Source organism: Mustelus asterias, chromosome 21 (assembly GCF_964213995.1).
Source record: "Mustelus asterias chromosome 21, sMusAst1.hap1.1, whole genome shotgun sequence".
NCBI lineage: Eukaryota > Metazoa > Chordata > Chondrichthyes > Carcharhiniformes > Triakidae > Mustelus > Mustelus asterias.
Window position 1 is genome coordinate 29,954,182 of NC_135821.1, and position 17,360 is coordinate 29,971,541.

At 48.2% G+C, this 17,360-nt stretch overlaps 1 protein-coding gene across 1 annotated transcript in view; it reads left to right on the forward strand.

The window, feature by feature from the left end:
• Positions 1 to 1,048: 1,048 nt before the first annotated feature.
• LOC144509205 (uncharacterized) overlaps positions 1,049 to 17,360 on the forward strand; it is a 46,635-nt gene continuing 30,323 nt past the window's right edge. Inside the window, exons 1-2 of the mRNA XM_078237678.1 lie at positions 1,049 to 1,128; positions 4,259 to 4,597. Coding sequence (XP_078093804.1) covers positions 1,089 to 1,128; positions 4,259 to 4,597 — 379 coding nt within the window. The 5' untranslated portion in view covers positions 1,049 to 1,088. The remainder of the gene's footprint in view (positions 1,129 to 4,258; positions 4,598 to 17,360) is intronic.

Below are 17,360 nucleotides of genomic sequence, written 5' to 3' on the forward strand. Positions count from 1 at the left end.
CAGGGAGGATGTTCCTGATGGTGGGGGAGTCCAAAATTAGAGGTTACAGTCTGAGGATTTGGGGTGGACCATTTAGGACAGAGGTGAGGAGACATTTCTTCACCCAAAGAGTGGTGAGCCTGTGGAATTCATTACCACAGGAAGTAGTTGATGCCAAAACATTGAATGTATTCAAGAGGCGGCTGGATATAGCACTTGGGGCGAATGGGATCAAAGGTTATGGGGAGAAAACAGGATTAGGCTATTGAGTTGGACAATCAGCCATGATCGTGATGAATGGTGGAGCAGGCTCGAAGGGCCGAATGGTCTTCTCCTGCTCCTACCCTCTATGTTTCTTTGTTTCTATGTCTATGAATCATGTAGTAATGTGGAGTGGGGGGAGGGTGGGGGAGAGGGGAGTGAGTCAATTTGACTATACAGTTGGAAATCTTCGAATGAGCGACTGGTGGTGTTGAAATTCAGAAAGAAGGCTTGGTTTTGAGTTTATCAAACGTTCAGCATCCACCGTGATTTCCCCGTGATATTGGAACCAGACTGCCCTCCTCAAAAAGATATTTCGTCATGAAATTTGTAAAAGTATTTTACAAAACATTCCCACTTGTAAATGACAGGAAGGGTGATAAAATCCAGGATGAAACAGGGAGAACAGCATCAACAAAGTCTTCCCCGTGGCAGAGATGGGCTTGCGAATAGCTCCTTATTTTCATCACAGCACTGTGTGTTACACAACAGGATATTCGATCTGGGTTATAGTGTGTTTATTTAATCACTTTATGACTCAACTCAACACATTTTACTTTGGAATGTACAAGAACCGAGCTTGAAATTTCACAATCGGATTTGTTCTGACACCTGAGTTGGACAGATGTCAACCTATCATCCAGATCTCACAATCTCAATTCAATCTGGAAACCGCACTGTCCCTCACCAGCTCATTGGGGGAATATCTGTAGAATCAGCACTTTAGTGCGCCGTGTTGATGATGTGGCGGGTTGTTGTGGTAGGAAACTGAGCAAAATCACATAGTTCGAAAGGTTATTGGGCAAATAGCAGAGTGTGTAGGTGAAGCATTGTAGAGAGAGGCTGAGATGGACAGCTTGCTTTGGCTGCTATTGATGTGGGTGAATTGTAAGTACTTTATCTAGATTTGCTTATCTGTTGCATTTGTTTCTGATCCATCTCTTTCTCAGTTCTCTGCTCAAAGGCAAATCGGACCCACAGCGCCTCAACCTCCATCTCAGGTACAGCACCCGAGCCAGATCCCGAATGCACCCCAGCTGGATTGGGGCTTGTTTGTCAGACTGGAGGCCTTTGGTGTGCCCCAGGGATCAGTGCTAGGCCCATTGCTGTTTGTTACCTGGGGCGGCACAGTGGCACAGTGGTTCGCACTGCTGCCTCACAGCGCCAGGGACCCAGGTTCGATTCCCGTCTTGGGTCACTGTCTGTGTGGAGTTTGCATGTTCTCCCCATGTCTGCGTGGATTTCCTCCGCATGCTCCAGTTTCCTCCCACAGTCCAAAGATGAGCTGGTTAGGTGCATTGGCCATTGTAAATTCTCCCTCAGTATACCTGAACAGGAGTGTGGCGACGAGGGGATTTTCACAGTGTGAATGTAAGCCTACTTGTGACTAATAAATAAATAAAAATCTATATCAATGATTTGGATGAGAATATACAAGGCATGATCAGTAAGTTTGCAGATGACACTAAAATAGATGGTGTTGTAGACAGTGAGGTTATCAAAAATTGCAGCAGGATCTTGATCAGCTGGGGAAGTGGGCCGAGAAATGGCAAATGGAGTTCAATACAGATAAGTGTGAGGTGTTGCATTTTGGAAGTCAAATCAAGGTAGGACTTTCACGGTGAATGTAGGACCTTAGGGAGTATCATGGAACGGAGGGACCTTGGAGTTCAGGCGCATGGTTCTCTAAAGGTGGAGTCACAGATAGAGCAGGGGAGCAGGCTTTTGGCATGCGAGCCTTCATCAGTCAGGGCATTGAGTACAGAACCCAAAGAGAAAATGCTGGAAAATCTCAGCAGGCCTGGCAGCATCTGTAAGGAGAGAAAAGGTGACCCTTTTTCAAAGCTAAAAGGCATAGACAGTGGGTGATCGCTTTGCTGAGCACCTTCGGTCTGTGCGCAACCAGGACCCTGACCTTCCTGTTGTTCACCATTTTAACACACGATCCTGCTCCCAAGCACACATGTCTGTCCTTGGCCTGCTGCAATGTTCCAGTGAAGCTCAACGCAAACTGGAGGAACAGCATCTCATCTTCCGGCTGGGCACTTTACAGCCTTCCAGTCTCAACATCCAATTCAACAGCTTCAGATAATTAGCTCTACCCCACCTCCACCCCTTTGTTTTCATTTTATTTAATCTTTTACTGTTCTCTACCTTTTATTTCTTTATTGTCTTTCTGCATTTTTCTTCCCCCTTCTCCCTATTTTATCCTCCCTTTTCTTACTTTTTCTCCCCCTTTGCTTCCCACTTCCCCCTTTTTCTCTATTTTTCCTCTCTCCCACCCATCCCCTCCCTCCCCCCACATCTTTATCCGTCACAGTTTACCCTTTGATTTCAGCTTCTCTGCCATTTGGCCATTTGCACCCTTTATTCTCTCTATGGACTGCCATTAGCAGCCTTTTCCCTGGTTTCTGTGGCTATGAATCATCTTTCATTCCCTCCCCCTGCAGTATAAATATCTCCCACTTTCTAGGCCTTTTAGCTTTGACAAAGGATCATCTGGACTCGAAACGTCAGCTCTTTTCTCTCCTTCCAGATGCTGCCAGACCTGCTGAGATTTTCCAGCATTTCCTCTTTTGGTTTCAGATTTCAGCGTCTGCAGTAATTTGCTTTTATCGTTGAGTATAGAAGTTGGGAAGTTATGTTGCAGTTGTATAGGATGTTGGTGAGGCCGCACCTGGAGTATTGTGTTCAGTTTTAGTCGCCTTGCTATAGGAAATATGTTATTAAACTGGAGAGAGCGCAGAAGAGATTTACAAGGAGAACTAGAACCAGAGGGCACAACCTCAGGCTAAAGGGACGATCCTTTAAAACAGAGATGAGGAGGAATTTCTTCAGCCAGAGAGTGGTGAATCTGTGGAACTCTTTGCCGCAGAAGGCTGTGGAGGCCGGGTCATTGAGTGTCTTTAAGACAGAGATAGATAGGTTCTTGATTAATAAGGAGATATGGGGAAAAGGCAGGAGAATGGGATGAGAAAAATATCAGCCATGATTGAATGGCGGAGCAGACTCGATGGGCCGAGCGACCTAATTCTGCTCCTATGTCTTATGGTCTTGTAGGACGTTGCCAGGGCTCAAGGGACAGAGTTATTTGGAGAGATTGGCAGGCTAGGACTTTTTTCTTTGGAGCGTAGGAGACTGAGGGGTGATCTTACAGAGGTGTATAAGGGCATGAGAGGCTTGGATAGGGTGAATGCGCTCAGTCTTTCCCCCAGGGTTGGGGAATCGAGAACTAGAGGGCGTAGGTTTAAGTTAAGAGGGGAAAGAATTAATGGGAACCTGAGGAGCAACCTTTTCTTTTTACACAGAGGGTGGTACGTGTGTGGAATGAGTTGTCAGAGGAAGTGGTTGAGGCAGGGACATTGACAACATTTAAAAGGCATTTGGACAGATACATGGATTGGAAAGGTTAAGGAGGATATGGGCCAAATGCACCCAAATGAGGTTAGCTTAGATGGGCACTTTGGCTGGCATGGACCAGTTTGGGCCATAGGGACTGTCTCCATGCCGTAGATTCTATGAACCCCGTGCTGTCAGCACCAGTCTTATCCACAACAGCCATCCAGCCAACTGAGCCAATTAGCCCCCAGTGAGTCTGAGTTGCCATGGTAACCTGCACTTTTCCATGCGTGTTGTAGTATGGACAGCGATGGTCGAGGCTCCAACATTCTTTCCATCACACGCCTGACCAGGAATCTCTCCCACTCTCACCGCCTGACATTGGCGTGTGTTTGGAAGGATTTTACAGGTTGATTCTCAACCTGTTTGGCCGCGTTATGAACGCACCTCCCTTGGACATCAAGGGGTGGGACTCGAACCTGAAATGTTTTTCTGAGACTGTGCCACTAAAACTCCTAACCTTACACTGGACAGACCCACGAATGTCAGAAGGGATTGTGCTTTGTGTAACACATGACTGGGTGAATTTCCAGAAAGGATTGACAGCAACTGGAGCCTGTGTCAGATCGTAGATATTCCCATGTATCACCAGAGCTTTATTGTGTTCTTCCTGAGACAGATCTTGGCACTCTTGGTCGGATATCGTGGGTAACAACGCTTTCTGGAGAGACGGTGACCCTGGAAAGTAAAATACAGAATGGATCAGATCTATTATTCTGGTTTAAACAACTTCCTGGCCAAGCTCCAACAGCAGTGTTATTTCATCAGGCCCAGGACAAGACGGCGATTTACTATAACAGTTTCAACTCTCGTTTCTCTCCTTCATTTAACTCTGCCACCCACAGCTCACAACTAACGATAGTAAATGTCAGTGCTCTGGATGCTGGGATCTATTACTGTGCTGTTAAAGTGTCAGGGGAGATGAAGTTCGGGACAGGAGCGGCCTTAATAGTTACAGGTAAGGAACCCTCGCTCTCTCCACTGACAGGAGGCTTTCTAAATGATGAGAATCTAGTGGATGTCCACTGCGGTGGGGGAGGGGGGAGGGTACAGGTACACAGGTCATTAAACTGTCATGAACAGGTAGAGAGAATAAAGAACAAAGAACAGTGCAGCACAGCAACAGGCCCTTTGGCCCTCCAAGCCTGCGCCGATCATGATGCCTGCCTAAACTAAATCGTATGCACTTACAGAGCCCGTATCCTTCCATTCCCATCCTATTCTCATATTCATCTAGTTGCCCCTTAAATGCCGCTATCGTACCCGCTCCCACCACCTCCCCAGGCAGCGCGTTCCAGACATTCACCACCCGCTGCGTAAAAAACTTGCCTCGCACATCTCCTCTAAACTTTCCCCCACGCACCTTAAACCCATGTCCCTGAGTACTTGACTTTTCTACCCTGGGAAGGAACATCTGACTATCCACTCTGTCTGTGCCACTCATAGAACATAGAACATAGAACAGTACAGCACAGAACAGGCCCTTCGGCCCACGATGTTGTGCCGAGCTTTGTCTGAAACCCAAATCAAGCTATTTCCTCCCTATCATCCCGAAGTACTCCATGTGCCTATCCAATAGCTTCTTAAATGTTCCTAAAGTTTCTGACTCCACTATCCCTGCAGGCAGTAAATCTTGTAAACCTCGATCAGATCACCCCTCGACCTCCGTCGTTCCAGTGAGAACAAACCGAGTTTATCCAACCCCTCCTCATAGCTAATACCCGCCAGACCAGACAACATCCTGCTAAATAATAATAATATTCAGAGTGTGAGCTTCATATCTGAAGGACTATTAAGGAACTAAAATCCTACTTCATTATACAAAGTCCTGGTTAGATCACACAGGGAGTTACTGTGAGCAGTTCTGGGCTCCACACTTTGGGAAGGATATATTGGTCCAGGCGGGATTGCAGTGTGGATGTATCAGAATGATACTGGGACAGTGAGGGTTAAGTTACAATGAGCAATGGCACAAACTATAATTGACAAGGTTCCGGAGGGTGATTTGATTAAAGTTTTCTAGATACTAAGGTGAACTCCAGTGGTTTGGGTAGGGGGTTGGTAGATGCAGGGGGTGTGGAGGAGGGTGTGGGGTGCTTGGACTGGGGGACATTGTCTAGAAATTAGAGCCAGGTTGTTAGGAACGGGATTCGGAAACACTCCCACACACAAAGGCTGGTGGAAGTTTTGGAATTCGCTTCCCCAAGTGGCAATGGAAATTCAATCATTTGTTAATGTTCAAACTGAAATTGAGAGATTTAGTTAAGGAGGGTCTTAAGGAATGGGGCAAATGAGGGTAAGTGGAGTTAATGCACGGTTCAGCAGAACAGGTTCAAGGGGGGTGAATGGCCTCCCTGTGTTCCTACATTCTATTGAGTGACTGGGAGGAAGCCTTGCCTCGTATGGAGTGTATTGTATCAATCGTTAAGTTTCACTATCTCCTCCTTGCTCGTTCAATGATGTCTTTAACCTAATGTTTTAAATTAGAGGCAGGAATTTACCAGAAACACATCAACATACTTTAACCAAACACCTACAGCAGCAACCCTGCTGCCATCTCTACTTGAGCTCTTGCCTCTGAGTCAGGACGTTGAAGTGGGTTCAAGTCCCACTCTGGAGCCTTGAGTACAGAAAACGCAGAGTGAGACTCCACAGCAGTACTGAGGGAGTGCTGCACTGTTGGGGGTGCCATCTTTTGGATTCAGTTGCAAACTGAGTCCTTATCTGCCCTGTCAGGTGAATGTAAAATAATCTATTAGATTATTTTGAAGAAAACCATTTGAATTATCCTCCTTCAATCATAAGAACATATGAATATGGGACGAAATGGTGACACAGTGGTTAGCACTATGGCCTCACAGCTCCAGGGACCTGGGTTCGATTCCCGGATTGGGTCACTGTCTGTGTGGAGGTTGCACATTCTCCCTGTGTCTGTGTGGGTTTCCTCCGGGTGCTCCGGTTTCCTCCCACAGTCCAAAGATGTGCGGGTAAATTGCCCCTTAGTGTCCCGGGATGCGTAGTTTAGAGGGATTAGCGGGGTAAATATGTGGGGTTACGGGGATAGGGCGTGGGTGGGATTGTTGTCGGTGCAGACCCAATGGGCTGAATGGCCTCTTTCTGCACCCGTAGGAACTCTATGATTCTATGAATAAGGAGTAAGAGTAGGCCATTTGGCCCCTCGAGCCTGCTCAGCCAGTCATTAAGGTCACGGCTGATCTGAGTTTGACCTCAATTCCAATTTCCTGTCTGTCGCCCATAACGCTTGACCCAATTGGAGATTAAAAACCTCGACCTCAGCCAAGAATATATTCACCCAGTCTCCACTGCTCCCTGCAGATGTGAATTCCACTGACCAATGACATTCTGAGAGAAGAACCTTCTCCTCATTGCCATCTTATTTTTAAACTGCGCCCCCAGTTCTAGCTTCCCCCACGAGGGGAAACATCTTCTCAGCGTCCACACACTGTTAACCCCCCTCCCTCAGAACCTGGGGCGAGATTTTCCAGCCTCCCAACCATGTGTTTCCCCGCCGGCGGGAGGTGACGCGTTCTTTGCTAGCAGCAGGATCCTGCCACTAGGAATTCTCTTGGCCGTCACCCCACGCCGGCGGGAAATCCGTGGGCAGGGGTGCGCTGCCGGCGGGACTGGAGAATCCCGCCGGCGTGAACGATCGGAGAATTCCTGCTCTCATTGTTCAATCCCCTCTCATTCTTCTAAACTCCAATGAGTGTGGGCCCAACCTGCTCCACCTCTCCTCATAAGACAACCATTGAACATCACAGAGAAGATGTGAGGTTTTGGCTCCACAGATGCTGCCAGATCTGCTGAGTGCATCCAGCATTCTTACCACAGAAACGACGATCTGGTCACTAATGCATTGTTATTTGTGGGAACAGGTTGCGCAGAAACATAGGTGTTGAGTTTCCTACTTTACGACAGTGATTATTCTCCAAAAGATCTCCTCTGCCGCCAAAGCTCTTGGTGACATTCTGAAAGACGCGATATAAATACCAGTCTTTCTCATTCTTCACATCCTGAGGACTCAAAGTGCTCGACAGCTAATGAAATATGTTGTAGCGTAGGAAACAATTCGGTAATCAGAGAAATCAGTTACTTAGAAAATAATATAAACAGATGGATTAGGGGCAGGAGAAGGCCACTCGGCCCCTCGAGCCTGCTCCACCATTCAATAAGATCATGGCTGATCTGACTGTAACCTCAACCCCGCACTCCTGCCTAAACCTGATAACCAAATGGTTAGCGCTGCTGCCTCACAGCGCCAGGGACCTGGGCTAGATTCTGGCCTCGGCTCACTGTCTGTGTAGAGTTTGCACATTCTCCCCGTGTCTGTGTGGGTTTCCTCCGGGTGCTCCAGTTTCCTCCCACACTCCAAAGATGTGCGGGTTAGGGTGCATTGGCCATTGTTCCTTCGTGTCAGGGGATTAGCAGGGTAAATAGGTGGGGTTACAGGGACGGGGCTTGGATAGGATTGTTGTTAGTGCGGACTCGATGGGCTGAATGGCCTCCTTCTGTCCTGTAGGGATTTCAAGGTTCATAGAATCGTTCTCCCTCTTATTAATTAAGAATCTATCTCTCTCTAATTACAGATCCAAATGATCTGGACCAATAGCATTGCTCAACTTCTCAACTCATTTATATAAACTGACAGCTGTGAACCCGAGTTAATACAGCAAAGGAGCTGTACAGAAACACACTGAATATCCCTGTACAGAAACACAGTGAATATCCCTGTGCAGAAACACACTGAATATCCCTGTGCAGAAACACACTGAATATCCCTGTGCAGAAACACACTGAATATCCCTGTGCAGAAACACAGTGAATATCCCTGTACAGAAACACAGTGAATATCCCTGTACAGAAACACACTGAATATCCCTGTACAGAAACACAGTGAATATCCCTGTGCAGAAACACACTGAATATCCCTGTGCAGAAACACACTGAATATCCCTGTGCAGAAACACACTGAATATCCCTGTGCAGAAACACACTGAATATCCCTGTGCAGAAACACAGTGAATATCCCTGTACAGAAACACAGTGAATATCCCTGTACAGAAACACACTGAATATCCCTGTACAGAAACACACTGAATATCCCTGTACAGAAACACACTGAATATCCCTGTACAGAAACACAGTGAATATCCCTGTGCAGAAACACACTGAATATCCCTGTGCAGAAACACACTGAATATCCCTGTGCAGAAACACACTGAATATCCCTGTGCAGAAACACACTGAATATCCCTGTGCAGAAACACAGTGAATATCCCTGTACAGAAACACAGTGAATATCCCTGTACAGAAACACAGTGAATATCCCTGTACAGAAACACAGTGAATATCCCTGTACAGAAACACACTGAATATCCCTGTACAGAAACACACTGAATATCCCTGTACAGAAACACAGTGAATATCCCTGTGCAGAAACACACTGAATATCCCTGTGCAGAAACACACTGAATATCCCTGTGCAGAAACACACTGAATATCCCTGTGCAGAAACACACTGAATATCCCTGTGCAGAAACACAGTGAATATCCCTGTACAGAAACACAGTGAATATCCCTGTACAGAAACACACTGAATATCCCTGTACAGAAACACAGTGAATATCCCTGTACAGAAACACACTGAATATCCCTGTACAGAAACACACAGAATATCCCTGTACAGAAACACACTGAATATCCCTGTGCAGAAACACACTGAATATCCCTGTGCAGAAACACACAGAATATCCCTGTACAGAAACACAGTGAATATCCCTGTGCAGAAACACACTGAATATCCCTGTGCAGAAACACACTGAATATCCCTGTACAGAAACACACAGAATATCCCTGTACAGAAACACAGTGAATATCCCTGTGCAGAAACACACTGAATATCCCTGTACAGAAACACACTGAATATCCCTGTGCAGAAACACACTGAATATCCCTGTGCAGAAACACACTGAATATCCCTGTGCAGAAACACACTGAATATCCCTGTGCAGAAACACACTGAATATCCCCGTGCAGAAACACACTGAATATCCCTGTACAGAAACACAGTGAATATCCCTGTGCAGAAACACACTGAATATCCCTGTGCAGAAACACACTGAATATCCCTGTGCAGAAACCCAGTGAATATCCCTGTGCAGAAACACACTGAATATCCCTGTACAGAAGCACACTGAATATCCCTGTGCAGAAACACACTGAATATCCCTGTGCAGAAACACACTGAATATCCCTGTGCAGAAACACACTGAATATCCCTGTGCAGAAACACAGTGAATATCCCTGTACAGAAACACAGTGAATATCCCTGTACAGAAACACACAGAATATCCCTGTACAGAAACACACTGAATATCCCTGTGCAGAAACACACTGAATATCCCTGTGCAGAAACACACTGAATATCCCTGTGCAGAAACACACAGAATATCCCTGTACAGAAACACACTGAATATCCCTGTGCAGAAACACACTGAATATCCCTGTGCAGAAACACACTGAATATCCCTGTGCAGAAACGCACAGAATATCCCTGTGCAGAAACACACTGAATATCCCTGTACAGAAACACAGTGAATATTCCTGTACAGAAACACAGTGAATATCCCTGTACAGAAACACACTGAATATCCCTGTACAGAAACACAGTGAATATCCCTGTACAGAAACACAGTGAATATCCCTGTACAGAAACACACTGAATATCCCTGTACAGAAACACACTGAATATCCCTGTACAGAAACACAGTGAATATCCCTGTACAGAAACACACTGAATATCCCTGTACAGAAACACAGTGAATATCCCTGTGCAGAAACACACTGAATATCCCTGTACAGAAACACACTGAATATCCCTGTGCAGAAACACACTGAATATCCCTGTGCAGAAACACACTGAATATCCCTGTACAGAAACACACTGAATATCCCTGTGCAGAAACACACTGAATATCCCTGTACAGAAACACACTGAATATCCCTGTACAGAAACACACTGAATATCCCTGTGCAGAAACACACTGAATATCCCTGTGCAGAAACACACTGAATATCCCTGTGCAGAAACACACAGAATATCCCTGTACAGAAACACACTGAATATCCCTGTGCTGATATTACACCGAACAGCTGTAACGGCAAAGGCTTCTTTTTCAAAATGAATCGATATAGGGCCCGAATTTAACATTGCGTCGTGCCTGTTTTCGGGGCATTCGATCATTCTCTGGTGGTGGTGGGGGGGGGGGGGGGGGGGGGGACGAGGAGGCGGGTCAGATATTCCTCTAGGGGGGGAGGGTGAGTGAGGCCAAGCCATTCTATGGGGGGGTGGGAGGGGGGTGGCGGGGGGAGCGGGGAGTGAGGCCAGATCATTGTCTGGGGTGGGGGGAGGAGGGAGGCGGTTAAGATGTATCTCTGGTGGGGTGAGGGGGAGGCCCGATCGCTCACTGGTCAGGGGGGGTGCAGATGGATCTCTGCAGGGAGGGGCAGGGGGGTCTGCAGCCACTATGCGGGCGATCGGTGAGGAGCGAGGAGGGTAGGGGTGGCGATCGGTCTGGGTAGGGGGGGGTGGATAAGAGGTTCAGTGATGTATGTGGGTAGTGGGGGGGTGGATAAGGGGGACAGTGATGTGTGTGGGTAGTGGGGGGGTGGATAAGGGGGACAGTGATGTGTGTGGGTAGTGGGGGGGTGGATAAGAGGTTCAGTGATGTATGTGAGTAGTGGGGGGGTGGATAAGGGGGACAGTGATGTGTGTGGGTAGTGGGGGGGTGGATAAGGGGGACAGTGATGTGTGTGGGTAGTGGGGGGGTGGATAAGGGGGACAGTGATGTGTGTGGGTAGTGGGGGGGTGGATAAGAGGTTCAGTGATGTATGTGGGTAGTGGGGGGGTGGGTAAGGGGGACAGTGATGTGTGTGGGTAGTGGGGGGGTTGATAAGGGGGACAGTGATGTGTGTGGGTAGTGGGGGGTGGATAAGGGGGACAGTGATGTGTGTGGGTAGTGGGGGGGTTGATAAGGGGGACAGTGATGTGTGTGGGTAGTGGGGGGTGGATAAGGGGGACAGTGATGTGTGTGGGTAGTGGGGGGGTTGATAAGGGGGACAGTGATGTGTGTGGGTAGTGGGGGGTGGATAAGGGGGACAGTGATGTGTGTGGGTAGTGGGGGGGTTGATAAGGGGGACAGTGATGTGTGTGGGTAGTGGGGGGGTGGATAAGGGGGACAGTGATGTGTGTGAGTCGTGGGGGGGTGGATAAGGGGGACAGTGATGTGTGTGGAAAGTGGGTGGGTGGATAAGGGGGACAGTGATGTGTGTGGGTAGTGGGGGGGTTAATAAGGGGGACAGTGATGTGTGTGGGTAGTGGGGGGGTTGATAAGGGGGACAGTGATGTGTGTGGGTTGTGGGGGGGTGGATAAGGGGGACAGTGATGTGTGTGGGTAGTGGGAGGGTGGATAAGGGGGACAGTGATGTGTGTGGGTAGTGGGGGGGGGTGGATAAGGGGGACAGTGATGTGTGTGGGTAGTGGGTGGGTGGATAAGGGGGACAGTGATGTGTGTGGGTAGTGGGGGGGGTGAATAAGGGGGACAGTGATGTGTGTGGGTAGTGGGGGGGGTCGATAAGGGGGACAGTGATGTGTGTGGGTAGCGGGGGGTGGGGTTGATAAGGGGGACAGTGATGTGTGTGGGTAGCGGGGGGGGGGTCGATAAGGGGGACAGTGATGTGTGTGGGTAGCGGGGGGTGGGGTTGATAAGGGGGACAGTGATGTGTGTGGGTAGTGGGGGGGGCGGATAAGGGGGATAGTGATGTCTGTGGGTAGTGGGGGGGGTGGTGGATAAGGGGGACAGTGATGTGTGTGGGTGGGGGGGGTGGGTGGATAAGGGGGACAGTGATGTGTGGGTAGTGGGGGGGGGGTGGATAAGGGGGACAGTGATGTGTGGGTAGTGGGGGGGGGTGGTGGATAAGGGGGACAGTGATGTGTGTGGGTGGGGGGGTTGGGTGGATAAGGGGGACAGTGATGTGTGGGTAGTGGGGGGGGGTGGATAAGGGGGACAGTGATGTGTGTGGGTGGGGGGGGTGGGTGGATAAGGGGGACAGTGATGTGTGGGTAGTTGTGGGGGTCGATAAGGGGGACAGTGATGTGTGTGGGTGGGGGGGTGGGTGGATAAGGGGGACAGTGATGTGTGTGGGTGGGGGGGTGGGTGAATAAGGGGGACAGTGATGTGTGGGTAGTGGGGGGGGGGTTGATAAGGGGGACAGTGATGTGTGTGGGTGGGGGGGGTGGGTGGATAAGGGGGACAGTGATGTGTGGGTAGTGGTGGGGGTCGATAAGGGGGACAGTGATGTGTGTGGGTGGGGGGGTGGGTGGATAAGGGGGACAGTGATGTGTGTGGGTGGGGGGGTGGGTGGATAAGGGGGACAGTGATGTGTGGGTAGTGGGGGGGGGGTTGATAAGGGGGACAGTGATGTGTGTGTGCACCATTGCTCCTGCTTTTCGCTGCCGGGCTGCTCTCTCTGCTTTCTGCGGCCCGGGAGCGATCTGACACGGGCGCGCTTTTTTGATGATTTTTCTAACTGCGATGCGCGGTTCAGGGCTCCAATCGTTTCGGCCGCGCTAATTCCCGTCCACAGCACGATTCAGACCCGTGATTTTGAGTGCCTATGGGGGCGCCGGAGAGCAGGTTTCCAAGTCGGATCTGAATTGCCCCCAGATTCTGCACTTAGAATGAAAATGGTAAAATCGGGCCCATAGCGTCAGGGTTATAAAAACGCTTCGAGAATTGTAAAGGATGTAAATACTGTGAATAGGGTGACACAGTAGCACCGTGGTTAGCGCTGCTGTCTCACAGCGCCAGGGTCCCGGGTTCGATTCTTGGCTTAGGTCACTAAGAGCAGAGTCTGCACCTTCTCCCCGTGTCCGCATGGGTTTGCTCCCGGTGCTCCGGTTTCCTCCCACAGTCTGAAAGACGTGCTGGTTAGGGTGCATTGGCTGTGCTAAATTCTCCCTCAGTGTACCCGAACAGGCGCTGGAGTGTGGCGACTAGGGGAATTTCACAGTAACTTCATTGCAGTGTTAATGTAAGCCTACTTGTGACACTAATAAATAAACTTTTAAATCCTGACAACCCGAGTGGCAGTTAGCGCTCTCTGTCTGTCTGCAATTCCCTTCACGACACACGACAGCGCAGAGTCGCTGAGCAGAAACTGATAGCCAAGTTCCGCACACATGAGGACGGCCTAAACCGGGATGTTGGGTTTATGTCACATTATCAGTAACCCCCACAGCTTGCCTCCTGGACTTGCAGAATCTCACTGGCTGTCCTGTCTGGAGACAATACACATCACTTTAACCTGTGCTTAATGCTCCCTCCACCCACATTGTCTGTATCTTTAAGATCTGGTTGGTTGTAGGGATTCGCATTCTAATCAGTATTCTGTAACTTGATTTTGTGTCTCTGTGCCCTGTTTGAGAGCAGATACAGTAAGAAGTTTAACAACACCAGGTTAAAGTCCAACAGGTTTATTTGGTAGCAAAAGCCACACAAGCTTTCGAGGCTCTGAGCCCCTTCTTCAGGTGAGTGGGAATTCTGTTCACAAACAGAACTTATAAAGACACAGACTCAATTTACATGAATAATGGTAACAGTAATGGTAACCGCTCGACAATCACCAGGCAAGACTGTTCTCTTCCTGTTGGGGAGCACTTCAGCGGTCACGGGCATTCGGCCTCTGATATTCGGGTAAGCGTTCTCCAAGGCGGCCTTCGCGACACACGACAGCGCAGAGTCGCTGAGCAGAAACTGATAGCCAAGTTCCGCACACACAAGGACGGCCTCAACCGGGATATTGGGTTTATGTCACACTATTTGTAACTCCCACAGTTGCCTGGACCTGCAGAGTTTCACTGGCTGTCTTGTCTGGAGACAATACACATCTTTTTAGCCTGTCTTGATGCTCTCTCCACTCCCATTGTTTTGTTTCTTAAAGACTGGATTAGTTGTAAGTATTCGCATTCCAACCATTATTCATGTAAATTGAGTTTGTGTCTTTATAAGTTCTGTTTGTGAACAGAATTCCCACTCACCTGAAGAAGGGGCTTAGAGCCTCGAAAGCTTGTGTGGCTTTTGCTACCAAATAAACCTGTTGGACTTTAACCTGGTGTTGTTAAACTTCTTACTTTGTTCACCCCAGTCCAACGCCGGCATCTCCACATCATGAGAGCAGATTTCCACTCCATCTGACGAAGGGGCAGCGCTCCGAAAGCTAGTGGCGTTTGCTACCAAATAAACCTGTTGGACTTTAACCTGGTGTTGTTAAAACTCTTACTGTGTTCACCCCAGTCCAACGCTGGCATCTCCACATCATGGCTGCAAATCCCCCAGACGTCTGCTCTTATATCTCAGCTCCAGACTTCTCCCTTTTTAAAACATTCTCTGAATTATATGAATGCAGTTGAGGATGATGTAAATATTGGAACCGCACGCCAACAGTCCAGTCAGAAGCAGTTTCCCTAACTCTTTGCCGTCCATTATTCCAGTGACAGAATTCCTGATCAGGGAACTGGAAGTTATTTGTCCAGTGATCCATCAATGGCTGAGAGAAGCCGATTGTTTTGTTAGACGCGGTGATCTGATGTCTGTGATTTATCTCTCTGTGCTGCGTGTTGGGAGTGGGCTTCAGACTGACGTTGCGATGAGGATCAAATAAAATGGCCAGCTTTGTAAAATTAACAGCAAGTAGATATTTAAGGGAAATAAAATTCAGCTAATTGTTTAAAAACTTGAGGCTGGGTGCAACATTTTGTAATCGAATTTTGTAATCAAAGTCTGAGGTCACGTACCAACCGACTCGAGAACGGCTTCTTCCCTGCTGCTGTCAGACCTCGCATTAAGCTGATCTTTCTCGACACCCTAGCTATGACTGTAACACTGCATTCTGCACCCTCTCCTAACCTTCTCTATGAACGGTATGCTTGGTCTGTGTAGCGCGCAAGAAACAATACTTTTCACTGTATGTTAATACATGTGACAATAATAAATCAGATCAAACCACCCTGTTCCTAACTGCTTTCAGAATGAAGCTTGCTGCAGAGAGATGATGGTTAATTTGTGATTGGTCCAGTCTGTCAATTATTCTCAGGAAGGAGTCTGATTGAAGATCTCTGACTGTGGGATTGTAGGAATTTATATAACCGAGACCGGAAGAATCATAGAATCTCTACAGTGCAGCAGGAGGCCATTTGGCCCATCGAGCCTGCACCAATGACAATCCCACCCAGGCACTAATCCTGCAAGCCCACATAGTTACCCCGCTGATCCCCCAACACTAAGGGTCAATTTAGCACGGCCAATCAACCTAACCCTATCTATCACCAGGATGATAGGGAGTGGGATAGCTTGATCTTGGTTTCAGATAAAGCTCGGCACAACATCGTGGGCCGAAGGGCCTGTTCTGTGCTGTACTGTTCTATGTTCTATGTTCTAACCCGCACATCTTTGGACTGTGGGAGGAAACCGGAGCACCCGGAGGAAACCCACGCAGACACGGGGAGAATGTGCAGACTCCGCACAGAGAGGGACCCAAGCCGGGAATCGAACCTGGGTCCCTGGCGCTGTGAGGTAACAGTGCTAACCACTGTGCCACCGTGCCGCCCGCCGAAGCTACTGGAAAGAATCAGAGTTTACAATAAAAATCTTCAATTTGTCACTGGGAAGATGTTCGAGTCCATTCTAAAGGATGGAATATCAGAGCCTTTAGAAATACACACTAGGATCAAGCAGAGTCAGCCTGGCTTCCTGCCCGAAAAATCTATTAAAATCATTTGAGGTGGATAAACTCGGTTCGTTCTCACTGGAACGACGGAGGTTGAGGGGCAACCTGATAGAGGTTGACAAGATTATGACGGGCATGGACAGAGTGGATAGTCAGATGCTCTTTCCTAGGGTAGAAAAGTCAAGTACTCGGGGACATAGGTTTAAGGTGCGTGGGGAAAAGTTTAGAGGAGATGTGCGAGGCAAGTTTTTTACACAGAGGGTGGTGAGTGTCTGGAACGCGCTGCCCGGGGAGGTGGTGGGAGCAGGTACGATAGCGACATTTAAGAGGCAACCAGACGAATACATGAATAGGATGGGAATGGAAGGATACGGACTCTGTAAGTGCATACGGTTTTAGTTTAGGCAGGTATCATGGTCGGCGCAGGCTTGGAGGGTCGAAGGACCTGTTCCTGTGCTGTACTTTGCTTTGTTCTTTGTTCTTTGATAAAGAGTAGGATAGATAGAGGGGAACTAGTAGATGTAATATAAAAGGCTACTTAATAAGATAAGACCCTCTGGTCTTTGGGGTAGTCTTTAGCATAGATAGAGGATTGGCTAATTAATAGAATTAATTAATTAATAGAATTAATTGAATAGTATTAATAGAATTAATAGGCCGGCATCTCCACATCATAATTAATAGAAGACAGGGAGTCGGGATAAGGGGGGCATTTTCAGGAAGGCAACCTGTAACTACTGGAATTCCATAGGGTTCAGTTCTGGGGCCACAATTCACTTGAATCATACCTGGAGTGAAAGACCTTATGCTCACCCATGCCAAAATCAAATGTAAAACTTAGGATCAAGGCTAACTTCACAAATACTTTGGTGTCTTTGACCTGGATCTTAATAGCTTTTATATACTTGTTCTTA